Source organism: Sturnus vulgaris, chromosome 27 (genome assembly GCF_052056855.1).
Source record: "Sturnus vulgaris isolate bStuVul1 chromosome 27, bStuVul1.hap1, whole genome shotgun sequence".
In the NCBI taxonomy this organism is placed as follows: domain Eukaryota; kingdom Metazoa; phylum Chordata; class Aves; order Passeriformes; family Sturnidae; genus Sturnus; species Sturnus vulgaris.
Genome location: NC_142269.1, coordinates 7036199 through 7059303, shown reverse-complemented (window position 1 = coordinate 7059303; position 23105 = coordinate 7036199). Strand labels below are relative to the sequence as shown.

At 53.3% G+C, this 23105-nt stretch overlaps 7 protein-coding genes across 7 annotated transcripts; 3 read left to right on the top strand and 4 right to left on the bottom strand.

Annotated features, from left to right (window-relative positions):
* Window positions 1-328: 328 nt before the first annotated feature.
* On the bottom strand, window positions 329-640 carry LOC148221162 (feather keratin 1-like). Its single transcript, XM_088179680.1, has one exon. It carries the CDS (start codon window positions 623-625, stop codon window positions 329-331), a length of 297 nt encoding a protein of 98 aa, XP_088035806.1. The 5' UTR covers window positions 626-640.
* A 3036-nt stretch (window positions 641-3676) lies between these two features.
* LOC148221161 (feather keratin 1-like) lies at window positions 3677-3988 on the top strand. The gene has a single exon (XM_088179672.1). The coding sequence runs from the start codon at window positions 3692-3694 to the stop codon at window positions 3986-3988; it is 297 nt and encodes a 98-aa protein (XP_088035798.1). The 5' UTR covers window positions 3677-3691.
* A 4173-nt stretch (window positions 3989-8161) lies between these two features.
* LOC148221160 (feather keratin 1-like) lies at window positions 8162-8473 on the bottom strand. The gene has a single exon (XM_088179677.1). The coding sequence runs from the start codon at window positions 8456-8458 to the stop codon at window positions 8162-8164; it is 297 nt and encodes a 98-aa protein (XP_088035803.1). The 5' UTR covers window positions 8459-8473.
* Window positions 8474-11255: 2782 nt separating this feature from the next.
* LOC148221157 (feather keratin 1-like) lies at window positions 11256-18126 on the top strand. Its single transcript, XM_088179608.1, has 2 exons — window positions 11256-11291; window positions 17800-18126. The coding sequence occupies exon 2, from the start codon at window positions 17821-17823 to the stop codon at window positions 18124-18126; it is 306 nt and encodes a 101-aa protein (XP_088035734.1). The 5' UTR covers window positions 11256-11291; window positions 17800-17820.
* On the top strand, window positions 11605-11919 carry LOC148221159 (feather keratin 1-like). Its single transcript, XM_088179609.1, has one exon. It carries the CDS (start codon window positions 11623-11625, stop codon window positions 11917-11919), a length of 297 nt encoding a protein of 98 aa, XP_088035735.1. The 5' UTR covers window positions 11605-11622.
* LOC148221158 (feather keratin 1-like) lies at window positions 14911-15225 on the bottom strand. The gene has a single exon (XM_088179610.1). The coding sequence runs from the start codon at window positions 15205-15207 to the stop codon at window positions 14911-14913; it is 297 nt and encodes a 98-aa protein (XP_088035736.1). The 5' UTR covers window positions 15208-15225.
* A 4086-nt stretch (window positions 18127-22212) lies between the features above and the next one.
* LOC148221156 (feather keratin 1-like) lies at window positions 22213-22890 on the bottom strand. The gene is made up of 2 exons (XM_088179679.1): window positions 22882-22890; window positions 22213-22530 (listed from the first exon to the last, which is right to left on the bottom strand). The coding sequence occupies exon 2, from the start codon at window positions 22507-22509 to the stop codon at window positions 22213-22215; it is 297 nt and encodes a 98-aa protein (XP_088035805.1). The 5' UTR covers window positions 22510-22530; window positions 22882-22890.
* Window positions 22891-23105: the final 215 nt, after the last annotated feature.

The window sequence follows — 23105 nt, the reverse complement described above, 5'->3', positions numbered from 1 at the left end:
GAAAAGAAGTGCAAACAGAGTGGATGTTTGTTCCTGGACAATGTAGGGCAATTCTGTGCTGAGCAAAGATGCAGAGAAAGTCAGAACCCAGAGGGTCACTCAGGGCACACTGGGCACACCCAATGCCAGCCTGTGCTGACAGCCAGGGCAAAACCAGCGCCAAGAACCCCCTCCCAGAAACAGCCCTGGGGCAACATCTGTGCCCCGTGAGAGTGTCTGCAGGGCAAAGGACGACACAAAGGCAGGGGCTGGGATGCAGCAGAATTTAATGAGTCAAAAGAGGCAAAAGAGGGGGATGCAGGTGGGGGCCAGAGTGCAGGGAGCAGCTTTAGCAGGGGAGGCACCTGGTGCCACAGAGGCCACTGCCCAAGCCTGAGAGGCCAAAGCCCCCGGAGCTGATGGGCACTCCCTGAGAGCTGAGGATGCTGCCAACAGCAGCAGAGGTGGAGGATCCCACCACGGTGTTCTGTGGGAAGGAGCTGAGGATGGGGCCGGGCAGGGTCACCACCACGGGCGAGGGCTGGATGGCCACGGTGGAGTCCTGGCACTGCCTGACACAGGGCTCATTGCAGCTGTTGGCCAGCGGGGTGGGGCCACAGGGCTGGCACCGGGTGTAGCAGGACATGGCTTGGGGCTGCAGATGCACCTGAGACAGAGAAGAGGGAAGTAAATCACAAGGAGCAGGTGAGGATCCAGCTGTGGCCTCTCCATAAGGGAGCCAAGGCATGAGCTGGCAATGAGAGCTCGTGGCTCTTTGTGGAGGCACTTGGGCTCTTTCCCTCGCACAAACCCCACCCAGAGCTCAAGCCCCAACCAGCCCAAATCTGGGGCAATGCTTCTGCCAAGACCCAGCAACCACACATCTCCCACTCCTTTCCTCCTCTCACAAAAAGCATCTGCAAGATCTCACATGGGACAAAGTCACAGGTGTGTGCTGAGAAATCCCAGAGGAGAAGGAGAAAATGGAGAAGGAGCCTCAACTCACCTTGTTCCAAGGAGATGGAGGTGAGCAGAGTGAATGTGAGAGTGAGGAGAAGAGCCTGCTTATATACAGCTCTTGCATTGCCCCAGGCCCACAGTCCTGCACAAAGGCAGTAATTTTCGACAGGCTCACCTCGAAAACAAAATATCCTATGTAATGGCACCAATTCAGGTCATGTTTCTGTCTACGTTGCCATTTCATTTCCTCATTTCTGACATTCTCGCCCTGCTCTGCAGGATCCTTTCATGTTCTGTGATGAGAAGCTAAAGGATATCCTGGGCAGAATCATGTTGGTTGGGCCAGTGGTGCTGGAACAGTCCCAGGCAGGCAGGAGATGTTGGCTTGGGGCAGTGAAATACAATTGTTTGCAACTGCCTGTGTAAGAACTGCCCCAGCTCTGCTCCCAGCAACACGTGTCACCACAGTCCCCAAAAGTTCCTCGTGCTTAGGGATGTGTCACTTGCTTCTCTCTCTTCCCACTCTGCACAAGGGTAGAGAGCTGCAGCACCTCCAGGCACCCTGTCTGAGCCAATGTTCCATCTCTCTTCCTCTTGATGCCCTTTGCTCTGGGGGAGATGTTTGCCAGGCTATTGGAGTATCCAGGCTGGGGTTAGGAAAGCCAAAGGCCACCTGGAGCTGAGTCAGGCAAATCACAGGAAGGCAACAAGAAAACCTTCAGGGAAAGGGAAAGGGGAGAATTGGCCAAAGGCAGCTCCAGTATTAACAGGGCAGCTCCCCTGAAGGCAGGGGTTATGTGCCTGGCAGAGGTACTCCAGGGCTTCTTGGACTTGTTCTTTACTGGCAGGAATTGCTGTCCTGATGCTCGTCGGGTTGTCAGGAAATGGGAAGACTTCCCCCCAGTGCCACAGGATAAGTGTGGGAACATTTAAATGGTTTAGCCTAACACAAGTGTGTCTGATTTGGTGCTGGGCATGCAGGAGCAATGCTTGGTGTCACCTGAAGGTCACTTTCAACCCCCTTTGAAATCAAGGCTGTCACAAAAAGCATGTGAGCACTGGAAACGAGCTGGGGGACTTGGCCCGTGCAAGTTTTTCTGCCTTCAAGAAGGTGGCAAAAAGTAAGTCTTGCACTGCAAAATGAAGAACTCCTGAATCACTGGGCACAAAACTGCTGTGATCTTACAGCCTCCAAACTCTGCAGTGCCACATGCCTGGGGTGCACAGGGAGGAGGTGTGCTCAGAAGGGCCCTGGGTCCAAAACCTGCTCTCAGACTACACCAGTGAGGGCTGCACTTCCCTGCCCTGCAGACATGGAGGCAGCTGGGGAGCATCCCAGGAGGGCAGGGAATCCTTCAGTAGACAGATCTCCAGGGAGAGACTCCCTGCCTGTGGCAAGTCACACTCGAATTTTGGGTTGGCCTGTTGTCAGCCTTTTGGCATCCTGTCCCAAACAGAGCTGAATTCCCCTGCTGTCAGGGCAGCTCCACCATGTCCCAGTAAAACCATCTCTGAGCACTGGGTACAGCTCCTGGCAGCCCCGTGGCCACTGCCCTCTCCATGGCCTGGTTGTCAGCACTCCCTCAGCCCAGGGGGCTTGCAGGACTGTCAGTGTGTTTGCAAAAGGAGTCCAGGTCTTTGACTCTGCTGCTGGAAGTGACAAAGCTGCTGCTAAAGCTCATGGAGGCATCAGGAGAGTAGAGGACCAAGGTTTCTTGAGCAATCAAGGAATTAAGGCTAACAAGATTCTTCTGCAAGCCTAATGATAATAGAGCTTATGGAGCCCAGAGGCTGTCACGAGAAGGGATGACTTTCGACTGGCAACTGTTTCCTCAGAAGATTTCCTCGAGTGAAGGTGTCTGCCAAGAGCAGGGCAGCCCACCTGGCCATAGAGGCAATGCCCAGTGGCTCGTGGCATGAGCAGGGAGGCAGCAGGGAGGGAGAGGGATGGGCTCCATAGTCTGGCACAGTGGCCTTTGGGTATCCAAGAGCCACTGCCTTGGTGGGAAGATGTGCTTGTTGTCCTGCCCAGGGAGCTGCAAACAGATCTCCCCAGAGCTCAGGCTGCACAGGGCCCTCCAGGGAGTGGAGCACATCTCCTGCCTCTACTGATGTGTACCTGAGCAGGAAATCCTCGGGCTCCTCGTCCAGGTGCTGGAAAGGTGCCTCTGTGACCTAGAGAGTGAGTCAGAAATGAGGAAATGAAATGGCAGCATTGATGGAAACTAAAACACCACCTGGGGCATTAGGTCAAATATTTTGCTTTAGAGATGAGTCTGTAGGAAAATTGCTGTCCTCATGCAGTGACTGTGGGCCTGGGGCGGTGCAGGAGCACTATAAAAATGGGCCCTTCTAACCACTCTCTCATCCATTCGTCTCTTCTCCATCTCACTGGGAACAAGGTGAGTTTGGAGCCAGTTCCTGTCCTCCTTCTCATCCTCCTTGTCCTTCTACTCCATCCACATAATCCTCTTTTGAGACTTCTCACATTCCCAAAATCCAGGACTGGGTCTTGAGGCTGCTTACCGTGGGAGAGGGAAGGTGTTCCAGGGAAAAGGATGGATATGGAATAAGGTGTCTCCTGAGCTATGGGCTAGAGAGGTTCCTCCATAGTCTTGATTATTCTTGCTAGGGCTCTCTGGGGCTGAGGGAAGGATCTCCCTCATTTTGGGGTGACAGGTTGCACTTCCAATGCCTCTCATGCCTTGATTTTCCATTTTCTGTCTCTCAGGTGCATCTGCAGCCCCAAGCCATGTCCTGCTACACCCCGTGCCGGCCCTGTGGCCCCACCCCGCTGGCCAACAGCTGCAATGAGCCCTGTGTCAGGCAGTGCCAGGACTCCACCGTGGCCATCCAGCCCTCGCCCGTGGTGGTGACCCTGCCCGGCCCCATCCTCAGCTCCTTCCCACAGAACACCGTGGTGGGATCCTCCACCTCTGCTGCTGTTGGCAGCATCCTCAGCTCTCAGGGAGTGCCCATCAGCTCCGGGGGCTTTGGCCTCTCAGGCTTGGGCAGTGGCCTCTGTGGCACCAGGTGCCTCCCCTGCTAAAGCTGCTCCCTGCACTCTGGCCCCCACCTGCATCCCCCTCTTTTGCCTCTTTTGACTCATTAAATTCTGCTGCATCCCAGCCCCTGCCTTTGTGTCGTCCTTTGCCCTGCAGACACTCTCCCAGGGCACAGATGTTGCCCCAGGGCTGTTTCTGGGAGGGGGTTCTTGGCGCTGGTTTTGCCCTGGCTGTCAGCACAGGCTGGCATTGGGTGTGCCCAGTGTGCCCTGAGTGACCCTCTGGGTTCTGACTTTCCCTGTCTCTGAAAAGAATGATAAAATCCCAGAATGGTTTGGGTTGGAAAGGACTTTCAAGCCCATCCAGTTCCACCCCTGCCATGGGCAGAGACACCTTCCACTGTCCCAGGCTGCTCCAAGCCCTGTCCAACGTGGCCTTGAACACTTCCAGGGATCCAGGGGCAGCCACAGCTGCTCTGACAATTTGTGCCAGGGCCTGTCCACCCTTATAATAAAGGCTTACTTCTTGATATACAATCTAAACCTACTGCCTGTCAGTGTGAAGCCATTCCCCTTGTGTTGTCAATGCAGATTCGTGTAAATAATCTCTCTCCATCTTGCCTGTAAATTCCCTTCAGGTACTGCAAGGCCACAATTCCATCACCTCAAAGCCTTTCCTCTGCAGGCTGAGCAATCCCAGTTCTCCCAGCCCAGCCTCACAGCAGAGCTGCTCCATCCCTCTGATAATCTTGGCTTCCTCTGGACTCGCTCCAACAGCTCCAGGCCCTTCCAGTGCTGGGACCCCCGAGCAGGAGGCAGCTCTGCAGGTGGGGTCTCACCCGAGTGTGGCAGAATCCCCTCCCTTGTCCTGCTGCCCGAGCTGCTTTGGATTCAGCCCAGGACACAGTTGGCTTTCTGGGCAGCCAGAGCACAGCTCTGCTGCATGGCAGCCCTATCATCCCACAGCCACTCCCAAGTCCTTCCTGGCAGGGCTGCATAGAATAAAATAGAATTACCCTAGAACAGAATAAAATTACCCTACATTGTCCAGAGACAACCATGCACCTCTTTTCTCTTTCCTCTTGAAGCTGAACAATTGACACAAGCACTCAGCAGTGAAGCTCTTACTGACAGGACAAAGGCACCAGCTTCCCATCAGACTCCAGGAGGAGCCATCCTAACCAAATTCCAAAAGGAGGACACAGTGCAGTGGGCTGCCTTCTCACAGACCTGTGCTCCCATGCAATCACAGAATGGGTTTGGCTGTGTTGCCCACGATATCAGATTTGTTACCCACTGTGCCACAACTCAAGAATCACACGCTTGGAAGAGACATTGATTATTTATGTCAGACTTGTACAAGCCTGGGTGCTTGGTGCAATTCCCCAAATCAAGCATGGCCACCAGACTTTGCATGCCATTGTTTGCACACGGAAATTCAGAGTTCAAAGCTTTCCAAACACAGCCCCTGTACTGGGATCGGTTCCTGAGTTCCATACAAGTTACACAATTCTACAGCTCAATTCTACACATGCCATGGGGAAGGGTCTTTTTGACCTGTAGGTGTGACTTTCAGTATTGCAATGGGCATAATTCAGCTATAGAGTAAATGGACCTGGAATATTTTTCCAGGTTAGCAATTGCACACATCAACTTAATTTATTATGTCCTTAAAACTGTTTTTGTTTTTTCCCCCAGATGTCCCAGAGTAAGAGATGCTAACTGCAATCAGCTGCACTTGCACACAACATCTTGATTTATTACTGTTATGGTTTGGGGATGGTATTGTCAGGAAAATTAATCCAAGAACACCAGAGGTTAATGTCCAAAAAGGAGACAGAGAAATCTTTTTACTTTATTGGAATAAAGGGAGAGGCCATGGGGCATTCCCCTGAGATCTCTCAGATTTTTGGAGGACTCAGCCTCATTTTTATCCCAATTTCCCTCTCTCTTTCCCCTTGGGCTGAGGTACTTGAGAGGTACAGACTTCCTGGAATGCCTGTGTTATAGTTTTGATTTGTCAAATTAAATATACTCATTTTCTGTTGTGAGACAGAACCTGGAGCAAAAGCAAGGCAGGCCTTAAACCTAATAAGGGTATAAAAGAAACTCTAATAACTACACAAAGAAAGAAAAGACCAAAATTCAGAATAAGATCTTCAGACCACTCCCTCCTCCCTTCTCCCAACCTTCATAACAACAAAACAAACATAAAAAAATCCTACTTCAGTCAGTTCCCAACTTAAATAGTCCTTTTCAGTTCACTTCAGAGAGAGAAGTTTCCTCTTGTCAAGCCATAGGGACTTCTCCACATGGAGGGAATGAAACCAGTTCTCTTGTGGCTTCACTTTCTCAATTTGCATCCACCCAGGAAAAAACTTGCAAATCGTGAAGCTCCTCCCATCTTCACAACTTTCCCAAAGCTGTGCTTATGGGCCATGTTAAACTCATGGGGTATATGCTTTTAAGAATGAACTGCTCCAAACCAAGAATTCTCTTCATCTTTTTTTCTCTCTGTTCATGCTTCATCTCCAGAAACAGAGATCCTCTTTTCTCCTAGGGGCGAAAGATTCTCAACACAGGTGCTTTTGGTCAACAATTTATCAAATGGAACACTCCAAGCCCCCCATGTTTTTCTCCATGGCTTATAGGAATATGTAGTGCAATATCAGTTCATGCCTACAACTTACAAAACGATTTTCAGCCAGCCTTCATAGCAGCTTCTCATTCTCCTTCCTTCTAAAGAAACTTAGCTATTCTATTCTTTTTTGCCTCTAACTCAGGGGAGGATTGAAAGTCTGCGAGTCTTACCTGAGCATTAAAAGAGTTAAAATCTCACACGGGAAAATGCAAAGACTGCAGCCAAGCCATGCTGGAGCTGTGCCAGGATCTCAGAACCCTCTGGCCGTGCTGGAAGGGGCAGGAGGGGAACGGCTGGGACCTCACTCAGCCTCCCTGGGTGGCAGCAGCAGCACCCACGGCCGATGGCCACCCCTCCTCCCTGCTGGGCCATGCCAGCTCCCCACACAGGGGCCCACAGCGGAGCCAGGCCGGGCCCAGTGACCTGCACTGCTGCTGGAAGACAAAGAGACATTATTTATGGGTTACCGCCTTCAAAATGTCTTTTCATGGAGCAAACTAACTTTCTGCAATTGGTTTTTCGGCCTGTCAATAACCAAACCAGCCTCCAATTGGTCCCATCAACTCACAGGAGAAGATTTCATGGAGAAAAACTTCTGTGATTCTGCCCTCCTCCAGGTGTAGCCAGCACAGCCTGACACCTGAGATTCTCCTCTAATGTATAACTCTCCCTTTTAATTTATAATTCTTCCAGAATTCATGGTTTTTCTTCATTGCTTCTTTCATCTTTCAATATCCAGTTTCATTTCTCAGCAAACCTACAGTTTATTTGTAAAGGCAAATGTCTTTTTCCATTCACCAATCAGAGGAATCCTTCCCCTTGTTTCTTTTATGTCTCAGTGCTAGTCTGATCAACCAGCAGACCCAGAGCTTGTTTGTAAAGACAAATCTGACATTGCTCTCAAGACCAAAAATCATCTCTCTCATGGTTATGATCATTGAAGAGCGTCAAGCCATGATCTCCAGCCCCAGGTCAGTAGAGAAAATGAGAAAACAGAGTAACCTATTGCATGACTAAGAATATTTAAATTGAGCCTGTGTTAACAGCCTGTGAACACCCATGCCCCACAATCCACAACCAGCCCAGAGCATCACCTCTCTTTTTGGGCATGTTGGAAGGTGATCTGCAGAGGAATAAATGAGAGGAAAACATGGGCTGTGATGCAAAAGAACTTTAATGAGTCAAAACAGAAAACTGAGGTCGATTCAAGCTGAGATGGCAATGCAGAGAGCACCAGGGGCAAACAAGAGTCTGTTGTTTTTCAAGGTGTGTTTTCCAAGCAGGGCTCCACACTCGGGGGAGGCAGCAGGTTGTCCCCAGGATGGCTGTGTGGGGTTCAGAGGGCAGGGGAGCACAAGGCAGGAGGGACACAGGAGGGAAAGGAGAGAGGGGCAGAGGGCAGAGGGCAGAGGCAGGCATGGGCTGTGCTTGCCCAGAGCCCAGGCTGGCCCCATCCTTGTGCCAGAGCTGCTGGGCTTGCTCAGCCCCTGGGGAAGCAAAGAGCCGATGCTGCGTCCCCAGGGCGCTCCCATGCTGGCAGTCCCTGGCTTCCTTGCCCAGGGCCATGGCCAGCAGCTTTAGCAGGGGAGGCACCTGGTGCCACAGAGGCCACTGCCCAAGCCTGAGAGGCCAAAGCCCCCGGAGCTGATGGGCACTCCCTGAGAGCTGAGGATGCTGCCAACAGCAGCAGAGGTGGAGGATCCCACCACGGTGTTCTGTGGGAAGGAGCTGAGGATGGGGCCGGGCAGGGTCACCACCACGGGCGAGGGCTGGATGGCCACGGTGGAGTCCTGGCACTGCCTGACACAGGGCTCATTGCAGCTGTTGGCCAGCGGGGTGGGGCCACAGGGCCGGCACGGGGTGTAGCAGGACATGGCTTGGGGCTGCAGATGCACCTGAGACACAGGGAAGTGAGGAACAGAGTTTAGAATGGGCTGTGTCAGAGCACTCTTTTGGCCCATCATGATGGAGAAATGCAAAGAGAAGGAGAAGACAGCAGGAGGCTGCTTAGAGAGCCCCAACAGCCTCACTGTTTGCCCCAACCCCCAAGAATGTCCTAAAGAGTGACCCAGCCCAGAGACTTCCACACCTCGGCCAGAACTCAGGAGACATCTCAGACAAAACCCAACCTCTCTCCATGCACAACTTGTGCCCCTTCCCTCTCCCCCCATAACAAGCTGCTCTCATGAGCCCACATGGGATTGAAGCAGGAAATGTGATCAGAAAGCCCAAAAGAGGAAGAGAGGAGAAGGCTTTGGACTCACCTTGATCTGAAGGAGATGGAGGTGAGAGGAGTTAATGAGAGCAAGGAGAAGGTCCCTCTTTTATAGTGCTGCTGCAGTGCCCCAGGCCCACAGGCACTGCACAAGGACAGTCATTTTCCAACACATTCACCTCCAAAGCAAAATATCCTCCCTAACGCCGCCCGTTGTGGTTGGATTTCCATCAAGGCTGCCCTTTCATTTCCTCATTTCTGTCGTGCTTGGTGTGTGTTGCAGCTCCTTCCCCGTGTGCCCTGCCAGGCCTGAGCATCCCTGGGCTCAGAGCGTGTCCGTGCAGGCACAGGATGTGTCCCCGTGCCCCAGGGGCCCGTGCAGGCTGGGGATGTTGGCTCGGGGCTGTGCCTTGCCATTGTTGGCAGCTGCCTCTGCAGGGACAGCCCCAGCTCTGCCCTGCCCAGAGCAGCAGAGCACCCAAAGGCTCCTCTCCTCACAGCACGTCCTGCCTGCTGCTCTCTGCTCCTCTCACCTCTCTCCAACACCCACTGCACGCTGCTTCTGCAGGGAAATGCTTTCCTCTGCCTTCCTCTTGATGCCCTTTGCTGGTGCTGAACCTTTGCCAGGCTGTCTGAGGATTCCAGGCTTGGGGCTGGAAAGCCAAAGCCCACCTGCAGCTGAATCAGGAAAGCTCCTGCTGGGAAACAAGATCTTGCACACAGGGCAAGAGCAAAAGGGAGGCTTGAGCCAAGGCTGGCTGGGGCAGCCTCACTGGGGCAGGGCTGACAGCAAAGGGCAAGGTTCTCCAAGGCTTCTGGGCCTTGGTTTTCACTGGCAACATTTCCTGTCACAGGAGAAGGTTCCTGATATTCCTCGGAGACAGGGGTAGGGAAAACGTCCCCAGAGCAGAGGAGGAGGATCAGCTGTGGGAACATTTAATCAGACTGGACCACTGTGTGTGACTTGGTGATGGACACACGAGGGTTGGTGGTAAAGAAAGCACCTCAGAGCTCCCTTTGGGAGGTGCCAGCACTCAGGGGATGCAGCTGAGGACAGAGAGAAGGAGATGGTCAGGGAGGAGACGAGTTGCAATGTACACACCCTGGACTTCAAACATGCCAACTCTTCCACCCACTCAGGCATCTGGCAGGCCAGATGTGCCTTCACAGGCTCCTGTGAAGACCTAAAGAGATGGGAAAAGCTGGCAGCATCTTAGGGGCACCTCGTGGTTCAAAAGAATGTGGAAAGTCAAGGCAAAACACAGGAAAACAGGAGGAGATGTTGATGGAGGCACAGAATGGACACAAGGACTCATCTTCCTGCTCAGAGGCACTGGAGGCTGTGGAGGGGAGCTCTCCTGGAGGTTCAGGAGCTGCAAGAAGGGCTTCCAGAAAACACCACCCCACTGCTTTGGACACGTCCTGGGCATTGGGACTTAAACCCACTCCTTTCTGATTCTGCAAATGCCTCCTCAGCCTAGAGAACAACCCAGCACCACTGGAGAGGGAAGGAAACCTTCTCCATTTCCCCAACATGTGAGAGTTTGGGGGAAACTGCAGTGCCACATCCCTGGGGATGCTCAGGGAGGGATTGTGCTCAGGAACACCCTGGGTACAAAACCAAGCTCTCAAAATACCTCAAGGGCTGATGCACTTCCCTGCCCTGCAGACATGGAGGCAGCTGGGACGCGTCCCAGGAGGGCAGGGAATCCTTCAGTAGGCAAATCTCCAGGGAGAGACTCTCCCTACCAGTGGGGAGTCACGCTCTAATTTTGGGTTGGCCGTGTGTCAGCCTTTGGCTGTGAGGCCAAGCCAGGAGTGAGTGATGTCTGCAGGCCAGGCCAAGGCAGGGAGGAATCCCCCTCCAGCTTCATCCTGGCCTTGGGAAAAGGGATGCCTGGCTGCTCACACATGTCATATGTGTTCTCTGCACTGACAGCAAGTATTGGAAAAGTGGCCTGTGCCTGTGTGTCATCCAGGTCACATCCACCCTGTGCAGCCAAAGGGCATCGTGGGTGAGGAGAGAGGGAGGAACAGGGAACGGTCCAGGCACCCAAAACTTGCCCCAGATATTGAGGAGGATCCCAACGGCACAGGGCTTTGTTTGAGACAGGATTCCTGCCAATGATCAGAGAATTCTTGAATCACAGAATCACAAGGACTCGCAAAGACCTCCAAGATCATTGAGTCCAGCCATTACTCATGTGTTCCTGCAGGAAAAATCATTTGGCTTCTCATCCTTTAACATGAAAGGGATCTTCATGACCTAGTGGGGAATGTCAGAAAGGAGGAAATTAAACAACAGCGTTAATGGAAGCCAAAACACACCCCGTGGCATTAGGGAGGATATTCAGTTTGGAGGTGAGTCTGTAGGAAAATTGTTGCCCTGTGCAGTTACTGTGGGCCTGGGGCTGTGCAGGAGCAGTATAAAAGCAGCTCCTTCTCCTCACTCTCCCATCCACTCTTCCTGTCTCCAGCTCCTTGGGAATAAGGTGAGTTTGGAGCATTTCTCATCCTCCTTGCCCTCGTCCAAGTGCATTTCAAAGACATGACTTGTCTTCAGCTGGGCACTGGGGCTCCTTGCCATGGGAGAGGGAAGGAGGCAGAAGGTGTGGCAGAGACTGACCCTGGGGCTTGGCTTGGGGGTCTCCTGAGCTCTTGGTGGGTTGGGGATCTCTATGGACTTTGTCTTGATTTGGGGAGCCTTTTGTGCTGAGAGAAACAGGGTTATGGTCATGGAGGTGTGACAGGCTGATCCTCAGCCACTCCTTGTGCTCTGCTTGCCCCTTCCCTGTGTCTCAGGTGCATCTGCAGCCCCAAGCCATGTCCTGCTACACCCCGTGCCGGCCCTGTGGCCCCACCCCGCTGGCCAACAGCTGCAATGAGCCCTGTGTCAGGCAGTGCCAGGACTCCACCGTGGCCATCCAGCCCTCGCCCGTGGTGGTGACCCTGCCCGGCCCCATCCTCAGCTCCTTCCCACAGAACACCGTGGTGGGATCCTCCACCTCTGCTGCTGTTGGCAGCATCCTCAGCTCTCAGGGAGTGCCCATCAGCTCCGGGGGCTTTGGCCTCTCAGGCTTGGGCAGTGGCCTCTGTGGCACCAGGTGCCTCCCCTGCTAAAGCTGCTGGCCATGGCCCTGGGCAAGGAAGCCAGGGACTGCCAGCATGGGAGCGCCCTGGGGACGCAGCATCGGCTCTTTGCTTCCCCAGGGGCTGAGCAAGCCCAGCAGCTCTGGCACAAGGATGGGGCCAGCCTGGGCTCTGGGCAAGCACAGCCCATGCCTGCCTCTGCCCTCTGCCCTCTGCCCCTCTCTCCTTTCCCTCCTGTGTCCCTCTTACCTTGTGCTCCCCTGCCCTCTGAACCCCACACAGCCATCCTGGGGACAACCTGCTGGCCCTGTCCCTCTCTGGCTCAGGCACAGGGACACCTGCTGCCATCTCTGCCACAGCCATGGCATGGAGATTCAAAGATGACCCTCGTGCTCTCTGTACTGACGCCTCCACTCACAGTGACCGTGTTCTCATCTTTTGGCTCATTAAATTTCTGTTGCATCCCAGCCCACGCCTCTGTGTCATCCTTTCCCTGTTGTTGGTCTCCCAATATTCCCAGGGAGGGAGGTGTTGCTCAGGGCTGGTGCTGTGGGACAGATTTAGGGGAATGTGTTTGAGTGCCTTTTACGAGGGGAGAGCTGAATGTGCTTTATCATGGTATTGCTGCTTTCTATCCTCCTCCACGTGTCTGTGTCAGGACCCAGGGCAGAAGGTGAGGGGTAACCCAGGTTCTTGTTAATGCATCCCTTGAGATTGATTAGAGACAACCAACACTGTTGGTTGTTTGTGAGTACACACAGAGGGTTTATTGTACAACAATGGGATTGCACACAAAAACACATCTGTGGCCATCCTCGATTTTATTCTCTAAAGCAATACAACAACATGAAAGCATTGCAAGGTGAAAGTGCAACCTCATCACCCAGGGACATGTACAAGGCAAAAGAAAGGAAGAGAGAGATATAAAGGGCAAGATTGTGAAGATCTCTCCAGCCATGGGCCCTGCAATGAGACTTGGCTGCTGGGCAGTCTTGGGCCAAGTGGTCACAGACTGCACCTGTCAGGTGGTTGGGAAAGTCTCAGAGAAGTGATGGGGGAAAATGCCGGGGAAAATCCAGGGAACATAAAATCTACTTGGCTTATATTCACTCTGTTTCAGGTGGGGAAGCTTCACACTGCACCATCTGATGTTGTGGATCATGGGACACTTCAGGAGCTCTTGACACCTTCTAAGACAACACAGCTGCCCTGCACACCCAGAGCAGTTGTTTTGGTTTTGGCCCAATATGGCCCATCAGGAGAGATGGACACTGTCAGGGCACACAGGAATGTCCTGGTGCTTCCCCCGGGGCAAGAGAGGGAGTCCCACAACCCCGTGGTCTGTGCAAGGGAGGAGAGCTTAGAGTGACAAGGGGCACCAGCATCCACCTCCTATCTCATCCAAAGCCCATCATCCACCCTCTGTCTTCCTAGATCAGAGGTTGGCCATGACACATCCAGAGCTCACCTCCCCCAGTTCACCAAAGCACCCTGGTCTCCACAAATGGGGAATGTTTTCAGTCTTGATCCCTTAAGACTTCAGTGTCTCCCAGTCTGCACATGGATAGAATGAACCAAACCTCTTCACTGACCCTGTCTACTCCAAGAATGATTTTCTCTCTCTGACCAAACCATTCTTGTCTCCACACTCAGCAATCCCTGGGCCTAAATTAAGTGCTCTGATCCCCTCACCATCCCGGCCACCCTGCACTGAACTCACCCTGCTTGTTCCTGGTGGCTCTTGCATTTCAGCCTGTGGCCCAGACAGGGCTGGCAGCAGGCGAGTGCTGAGCAGAGCAGCATCGTGGCTCCCACCCCTCTCCTGCTTCCACTGCTGCTCACAGCCCAGGCTGCTGGTGCCAGCCCTCGGGGTCTGTGAGCATCAGGGACATGGACAATGGTCTTGGGTGCACCCTCACAGCACTTGGTGGTGTGCTTTAGTGGCCATCGGGCTATTTTGTTCAGGTGATGATCTCGGAGGTCTTTTCCAAACTTCATGATCTGTGACTCTCAGCAATGACATGAAACTGAGGAGAGCAATAGCTCTGCTAGGTGGGAGGGTTGAAATCCACAGGGATCTTGGCAGAACTGAGGAATGGTCCCACCTGGAACACGAGGGACTTCAACAAAGCCAAGGGCAGGGTCCTGGCACTGCTTTGGGGCAGTCTCAGCAATCAATAGGGACTGTGGGGTGCATGGAAGGAGAGCCTGCCCTGCAGAGAAGGGCTGCAAGAATGGTCCCACCTGCACACCTGGATGCATCACCCTGCTCTGAAGGGCAGCTGAAGCAGTTGAGGATTTTTAGTCAGGAGTGGAGCAGGATGTGAGGGATTTTATTGCAGCCTTTCAGTACATCAAGGGACAGTGTAAGGAAATTGGAGAGTGACATTATATCCAGTGATTGCACAAAAGGCAGGAGTTTTAAACTGGAATAGGCCAGCTGGAGCTGGGATACTGTCCATGGAAGGAGGGTTGGACTAAATGATCTTTAGCAATCTCTTCCAACAAATCCCATTCTGTGATCCCATGATAACAGAGGTCTGTGAGAAGGCAGCACAATGCACTCTGTCCCTCCCTTGCAGAAACCTTCCAGATCCATGGGATCTGCTGGAGTCTGATTGGAGTCCAGCTCCTCTGTCTGCTCAGTAACACATTCACTGCTGAGTACTTGTGTCACAGTGTGCAGCTGAGACGGGAAAAGGAAAAGAAGTGCAAACAGAGTGGATGTTTGTTCCTGGACAATGTAGGGCAATTCTGTGCTGAGCCAAAGAGGCAGAGAAAGTCAGAACCCAGAGGGTCACTCAGGGCACACTGGGCACACCCAATGCCAGCCTGTGCTGACAGCCAGGGCAAAACCAGCGCCAAGAACCCCCTCCCAGAAACAGCCCTGGGGCAACATCTGTGCCCCGTGAGAGTGTCTGCAGGGCAAAGGACGACACAAAGGCAGGGGCTGGGATGCAGCAGAATTTAATGAGTCAAAGGAGGGGGATGCAGGTGGGGGCCAGAGTGCAGGGAGCAGCTTTAGCAGGGGAGGCACCTGGTGCCACAGAGGCCACTGCCCAAGCCTGAGAGGCCAAAGCCCCCGGAGCTGATGGGCACTCCCTGAGAGCTGAGGATGCTGCCAACAGCAGCAGAGGTGGAGGATCCCACCACGGTGTTCTGTGGGAAGGAGCTGAGGATGGGGCCGGGCAGGGTCACCACCACGGGCGAGGGCTGGATGTACACGGTGGAGTCCTGGCACTGCCTGACACAGGGCTCATTGCAGCTGTTGGCCAGCGGGGTGGGGCCACAGGGCTGGCACCGGGTGTAGCAGGACATGGCTTGGGGCTGCAGATGCACCTGAGACAGAGAAGGGTAAATCGAGGCGTGAGAGATGTTTGAAGTGTAATATGTCACTGCTCTACATGAGCCAGATGCTTTTCCTCAGCCATAAAGGACTTCACCATGACCCCATAGGCATTTTTTTTCCCTCAAAAGAACACAGCAGGTATTGCAGACCCAGGGAGGAAGCCATGTGCTTCCCATGCCTCTGGAGACTTCTCTGACATGCCTGAACCTTTTCCTTTCCCCACTGTCTGCATCCTTTCCTCTCCCCGAGGGAGTCTTCTCAGGGCCTCAGAATATGACAAAGACTGGTATCTGTGGAGACAATCCACAAGAAGAGGAAAAGGAGGATAAGGAGGAGGACAAGAGAAAAGTCTTCAAAACTCACCTTGTTTCCAGTGGGATGGAGCTGAAAAGAGTGGATGCGAGAGTAAGGAGAAGCTCCTGCTTTTATATTGCTGGTGCACAGCCCCAGGCCCACAGTCACTGCACAAGGACAGTAATTTTCCTACAGACTCACCTCACAAGCCAAATAACCTCCCTAATGCCACAGGTTGTGCTTTTGTCTCCATCAACGATGCCATTTTCATTTCCTCATTTCTGAGGCCACCAATGGCCCTCCAAGGATTCTTTGAAGCATTGAGATGAAAGAGCCAAGTGTTTTCTGGACAGTGACACATCAGTAGGTGCAGAAGATGAGTTGTATGTGCTGGAGGGTCTGTGCAGAAAGTTGACACCTATCCGGGGTACAGGCTGTGGTTGTTTTCTGCCCTCTTTGCAGGCAGCTGAACATACCCTCCCACCAGCCTGTCTTCTCCTCATGTGCCAGTTTGTTTGTTTGTTTTGGTTTCTTTGGCTGCCTGGTGGGGTTACCAAGGTGTGCCATCAACAGTTGTGAGGGAAGGTGAACGCAGGATTCCTTGAGAGGCCTCATGGGGCTGGGTCCCTTCTACTCTTGTAGGGCTGTGTGGAGGTTCAGTAAATACCCCATTCTTCCCATTTTCCTGAGATCACCATGCACTTTGCCCGCACATTTTTGCCCCATACTAGCTGAGGATATATTTCAAAACAAGCTGATTGTCCTGCAAGCCCCCTGAGCTGTAGGAGTGATGGCAAGAAATTCATGGAGAGGGCAATGTGTGTTCAAGCTGCCTGGAGCTCTGTACAAGGAGCAGCCCAGGGACTGAAGATGGTTTTCCTGAGGCGTGGATGGAGCTGTCCTTGCTGGAAGGGAATTCAGCTGTGTGTGGGTCATGGGCCTGTACACAGCACATCACACGGCTGAGACACGGCCAACCCAAAATTAGAGCGTGACTCCCCACTGGTAGGGAGAGTCTCTCCCTGGAGATTTGCCTACTGAAGGATTCCCTGCCCTCCTGGGACGCGTCCCAGCTGCCTCCATGTCTGCAGGGCAGGGAAGTGCAGCCCTGCTTGATGTGGTTTGAGAGGTGGCTTTGCACCCAGGGCCCTTCTGAGCGCATCCCCTCCCTGAGCATCCCCAGGCCCGTGGTACCACTCCAAGCTCTCATTCACTCGGGACCTGGGCAAGTTTCCAGCTTCTCCAGACGTGCTGATTTGTGCTCCAGGCTGAAGCAGCCTTTGGGTCAGGGGAAAGGAAGCATGATGAAGTGCTAATGCCAGGAGAAGTCATGGCACCTGAAGCCCAGGGCTGTGTCCCAGATGGTGCGGAGATGTTTTCTGCAAACCTTTAACTCTGTAAAGCAGTCAGGAGAGACCCCCACCACAGCTTGAGACAAGCCTCAGGCCAGGTAGATGAGGCCTGTGCATCCCTTCTACCCTCTGCTGGTATGGCTTGAGTATTCTCAGGCAATCCTTGCCTTGGAGCTCGCCCACTGCAATTACAAACAGCACTTCACTGCCCCAAGTCAACACCTGTCTGCACAGGAGCCCTCCTGTACTTCTGCATCACTGCCATGACTCTCCATGGGGTATCTTCTCGTTGTGGCACATGGAAGGATCATGCAAGGCACAGCAGGAATGTCAGAGATGAGGAAATGAAATGACAGTGTTGACAGAAACAAAAGCACAGCTTGTGGCGTTAGGGTGGATATTTTGCTTTGGTGATGAGTCTGTTGGAAAATTACTGTCCCTGTGCAGTGACTGTGGGCCTGGGGCAGTGCAGGAGAAGTATAAAAGCAGGAGCTGCTCCTCACTCTCCCATCCAGTCCTCTTGTCTCCATCTCACTGAGAACAAGGTAAGGTTGAAGACTTTTCTCCTCTCACTCCTTCCATTCTTCCTCCTCCTGTTTCCAGCACATACCTGCCCCTTTGTTCTATGCCAGCTCACGGGGTTGCTTATGATGGGAGAGGGACAGGAATGAAAGTGTGCATAGGGAGAGTTTGGGACTTGACTGAAGTGAGTGATGGGATAGGTGGGATTAGCCTGGGCTTGGTTGCTCTTGGCAGGGAATTTGTTGGCTAGATGGAAGGAGAAACCTGTGGGCATCAGTACAACACCTCCAGCTCTTGTTCCCATCTTGGCTTGACAGGGCAGCTGCATGGTGTGGTGACAGGTTACTCCTCAAACACCCCTGATGGTTGGATCCTCTCTGCTCTCTCTCTCAGGTGCATCTGCAGCCCCAAGCCATGTCCTGCTACACCCCGTGCCGGCCCTGCCAGCCCTGTGGCCCCACCCCGCTGGCCAACAGCTGCAATGAGCCCTGTGTCAGGCAGTGCCAGGACTCCACCGTGGCCATCCAGCCCTCGCCCGTGGTGGTGACCCTGCCCGGCCCCATCCTCAGCTCCTTCCCACAGAACACCGTGGTGGGATCCTCCACCTCTGCTGCTGTTGGCAGCATCCTCAGCTCTCAGGGAGTGCCCATCAGCTCCGGGGGCTTTGGCCTCTCAGGCTTGGGCAGTGGCCTCTGTGGCACCAGGTGCCTCCCCTGCTAAAGCTGCTGGCCATGGCCCTGGGCAAGGAAGCCAGGGACTGCCAGGACATCACAAGCCCAGAGATAGAGCATGGGTGCTCTCTCTACCTCTCACAGTGACTTCGTTCTCATCTTTTGACTCATTAAACCTCTGCTGCACCCCGGCCCATGCACCTGTGTCATCCTTTCCCCTGCACACACCCACCCAACGTGTCCAGTGAGAGAGGTGCTGCTGTGTGCTTCCAGGAGGGCATTGTTGGAGGTGGTATTGCCGTGGTTGTCAACATCACATTCATTATCTTAACACAGCATTGATTACTCAGATGTCACCTTTCTAAATTATTCTGCCTCTCTCTACCTGATACCATTATATACTCCAAGAACACTTTTAGTTCTCCCATCAAAGCCTTCTCTTCTCTGTTGTCAGCAAGCCTGTGTCCTCAGCCTCTCCTCCACAAGTAAATGTCCCACCTCACTCAGCACTCTGGTCAATCTTCATGCATTTCACTTCCCTTGCTGGAGATCTTTCTGTGTTACAGTCCAGTAGGCAGCACAGCATCTTGATGCCATCTGGCATATTCTGACCAGAGTGGGGTCTTTATTTCCATCAATATCCTGTTGACAGTCATGCTCTGATAGCCCAGGATGTCATTGACAACTCTTGGTGTCCAGGAACACTCCTTGCAGTCCCTCCTGTTTTACGGTGTTACCACAAAAGCACTTCATCTGGGCCCTACTTTTCAGAGACTGAAGGATGTGACAGAGTAGGCTACAACAAAGGCAACTTCAAATCTGGGCTCTGCATGGACATGTGTCACCATGCTGTCTTCGTTTTGATTTGCCAATTTAAATAAACTAATTTTTTTGTTGTGAGACAGAACCAGGAGCAAAAAAAGCAAGGCAGGCTTAAAACTTAAGAGAGTATAAAAAAAGAAATTTATTAACTACACAAACAAAGAGGGGGGGAAAAAACAAATTCAGAATAAGATTTTTTTCAGGCCACTCCTTCCTTCCCTCTCCCAACCTTCATAACAACAAAACAAACATACAACAACTACTTTGTTCAGTTCCTAACTTAGTCTTTTTTCAGTTCACTTCCGGAGAGAGAAGCCTCCTCTTGTTGAAGGTGTAGGGATTTTTTTCCACAAGAAGGAAGAAAACAGTCTTCTCGTGGTTTCATTTTTCATGATTTGCATCTGCCCAGGAACCTGCAATCGTGACACTCCTCCCAACTCCACAGCCTTCCCATAGCTGTCTGGCTGGCAGCTGTCATAGCTGGCCATGTCTGTCTCATGGGTTATTACTTTTAAGAATTAAATATTCTACAGCAAAGGTTTTCTTCATTTCCTTTTTCTCTGATCATGCCTCATCCTCAGAAAACCGAGATCTCTTTCTTTTCTTGGGGCAAAAGATTCTCAACACAGGTTCTTTTTGGTCAAATCATCCATCAAATGGAACATCTCCAACCCTCCATGCCTTTCTCCATGGTTTATAGGAATATTCAGTACATCAGTTCATCCCTACAATCTTACAAAAGGATTTTCAGCCATCTTGACAGCATTTCCTTATTCTCCTTCCATCTAAAAAACTTAGCTCATGCGTCACTGACTTCAGAAACCTTCTCATTCCTTTTCATATTCAAAGGAAGGTCGGAGGTTTTGCAAATATTGTCTGAGCACTAAAGAGTTAAAGTTTAACACAAATACAAGAGTTGGGCCAGGCCCAGGCTGCACTGGGTAAAGGGAGCTGCTGAGGTGTCAATCAGCCTTTGTGGGGCTGGGCTGCAGCCCAGACTGCTCATGGCCACCCCTGCTCCCAGACAGGGCCCGGCCCTGCCCATGGCCACCCCTGCTCCCAGACAGGGCCCGGCCCTGCCCATGGCCACCCCTGCTCCCAGACAGGGCCCGGCCCTGCCCATGGCCACCCCTGCTCCCAGACAGGGCCCGGCCCTGCCCATGGCCACCCCTGCTCCCCAGACAGGGCCCGGCCCTGCCCATGGCCACCCCTGCTTCCACACAGGGCCCGGCCCTGCCCATGGCCACCCCTGCTCCCACACAGTGCCCAGCCCTGCCCATGGCCACCCCTGCTCCCACAGAGGGCCCAGCCCTGCCCATGGCCACCCCTGCTCCCAGACAGGGCCCGGCCCTGCCCATGGCCACCCCTGCTTCCACACAGTGCCCGGCCCTGCCCATGGCCACCCCTGCTCCCACACAGGGCCCGGCCCTGCCCATGGCCACCCCTGCTCCCAGACAGGGCCCGGCCCTGCCCATGGCCACCCCTGCTCCCCAGACCGGGCCCGGCCCTGCCCATGGCCACCCCTGCTTCCACACAGGGCCCGGCTGCCTCCCCCAGGCCGTGTGGGGTTGGGCAGGCCCGGCCCTTCCAACAGCAGCGGGAACCGGGTCCCCACTCCAGAGCCGCCGGCCCGTGGGGGAGGAAGCCGTGGAGGTCTTATCAAGGAGCCTCTCCTCCTCCCGGCCATTGGGTCTTCTCGTTTGCAAACGGGGCCCAAGCGGCTTCCTGAGCCTCCCCCTGCATGGGGGTGGAACTCGGGTTGGTGTTACCTGCTCGGCCGCCAGAAAGACAAAGAGCCTCAGTTCTGGATTACCCCCTTCAAAATGTGTGTTCACAGAGCAAACTAACTTTCTCTAATTGGCTGTTGAAGGTGTCCCAACCCCCACAGAGGAAGCTCCCTTAGAGAGAACCTCTCTCTGAGTTTCTTCTTCCCAAGTCAACCCATCACACATGCCCAGCTGTGTCCTGCAGCACTTCAGCCACTCCCCTCCCTCAGATGATCCTGCACAGCCCTGTGAAATCCTCAGCCCACACCTGGTGTCTCTCCCTGCCTCCCTGTCTCCAGAATCTCTCCCAGGAACATTACATTCTGGAAATCGACAGTATCAGAATAGCCTGGGAGAAGGAAGGACTGAGAGCAGACCTTTAAGGAAGACATGGGGACAGTAGGGATTGAAAACTGAGCCAGCAATGTGCATTTGTAGCTCAGAAATTCCATCAGGGCCAGGGCTGCACAAACAGAAACATGACCAGCAGGTAAAAGGAGAGGATTCTCCACTTCTTATCTGCTCTGGCTAGACCTCACCTGCAGTCCTGAATCCAGTCTGGAGTCCTCAATTCAAAGGAGGCATGAACCTGTTAGAGCAGCTCCAGACAAGGGCTGCAAAAATGATCACACAGATGCATTGCCCCTTCTGTGGAGAAAGGCTGGAGAGACTGGAGGTTTTTGAGGCAGGAAAAGAGCAGTCTCTTGGGAAAACCTCATTGCAGCCTTTTGATATGTAAAGGGGATGAATGAAGCAGTTGGAGAGAGTTGTTTTCTCAAGGCCTGCAATAATTGGACAAGGAGCAAGAGTTTTCAACTGAAATTGGATAAATACAGATGGGACATAAGGAAGACGTTTACTGTGGTGAGTGTGATAAGACACTAGGAAATGTTGTCTAGAGAATGATGGGGTGTCCCATCTTGGGAAGGGTTTAAGGACAGATTTGCTCAAACCTGATGTGATGCAGTAAAGGATATCAGCATCCATGGCAATAGGGTTGGACTACATAAACCTTAATGGTCTCTTCCAACAAAACCCATTCCAAGATCCCATGATAACAAGAGACTGTGAGAAGGCAGCACAATGCACTCTGTCCCTCCCTCTGAGAACAGCCTGTGTTAGGATGGGACCTGCTGGAGTCTGATTGGAGTCCAGCTCCTCTGTCTGCTCAGTAACACATTCACTGCTGAGTACTTGTGTCACAGTGTGCAGCTGAGACGGGAAAAGGAAAAGAAGTGCAAACAGAGTGGATGTTTGTTCCTGGACAATGTAGGGCAATTCTGTGCTGAGCCAAAGAGGCAGAGAAAGTCAGAACCCAGAGGGTCACTCAGGGCACACTGGGCACACCCAATGCCAGCCTGTGCTGACAGCCAGGGCAAAACCAGCGCCAAGAACCCCCTCCCAGAAACAGCCCTGGGGCAACATCTGTGCCCTGGGAGAGTGTCTGCAGGGCAAAGGACGACACAAAGGCAGGGGCTGGGATGCAGCAGAATTTAATGAGTCAAAAGAGGGGGATGCAGGTGGGGGCCAGAGTGCAGGGAGCAGCTTTAGCAGGGGAGGCACCTGGTGCCACAGAGGCCACTGCCCAAGCCTGAGAGGCCAAAGCCCCCGGAGCTGATGGGCACTCCCTGAGAGCTGAGGATGCTGCCAACAGCAGCAGAGGTGGAGGATCCCACCACGGTGTTCTGTGGGAAGGAGCTGAGGATGGGGCCGGGCAGGGTCACCACCACGGGCGAGGGCTGGATGTACACGGTGGAGTCCTGGCACTGCCTGACACAGGGCTCATTGCAGCTGTTGGCCAGCGGGGTGGGGCCACAGGGCTGGCACCGGGTGTAGCAGGACATGGCTTGGGGCTGCAGATGCACCTGAGAGACAGAGAAGAGGGAAGCAGAACGTGAGGGGTGTTTGAAGAGCAGCCTCTCCACACCATGAGGGAGATCCTTTCTCTCAGCTCCTTTCAGCACCACCAAGAAGGTCAAAGCCACGGATGACCTCCCTCCCCCAGCCCAGAGCTCAGGAGACACCTCGCTCTGTATCCAGCCTTTCTCCACAATACACCTGCCCTCTCCCATGGGAAGCAGCCTCAAGACACAGCAGGGAACAAGGAGGGAGGTGCATGAATAGAAATCCCAGAGAAGTACGAGGTGGAAGAGAAAGGCAAGGAGGAAGGGCACAAGGAGAACCCAGAGGAAGACAAGAAAAGGCTGAAACCTCACCTTGTTCCCAACAAGATGGAGCTGAAGGAGTGGATGGGAGAGTGAGGAGAAGCTCCTGCTTTTATAGTGCTCCTGCACTGCCCCAGGCCCACAGTCACTGCACAGGGGCAGTAATTTTCCTACACACTCATCCCCAAAGCTCACTGTCCTCCCAAATGCTCCAGGTTGTGTTTTGGTTTCTGTCAACGCTGCCATTTCATTTCCTCATTGCTGACATGGCCATT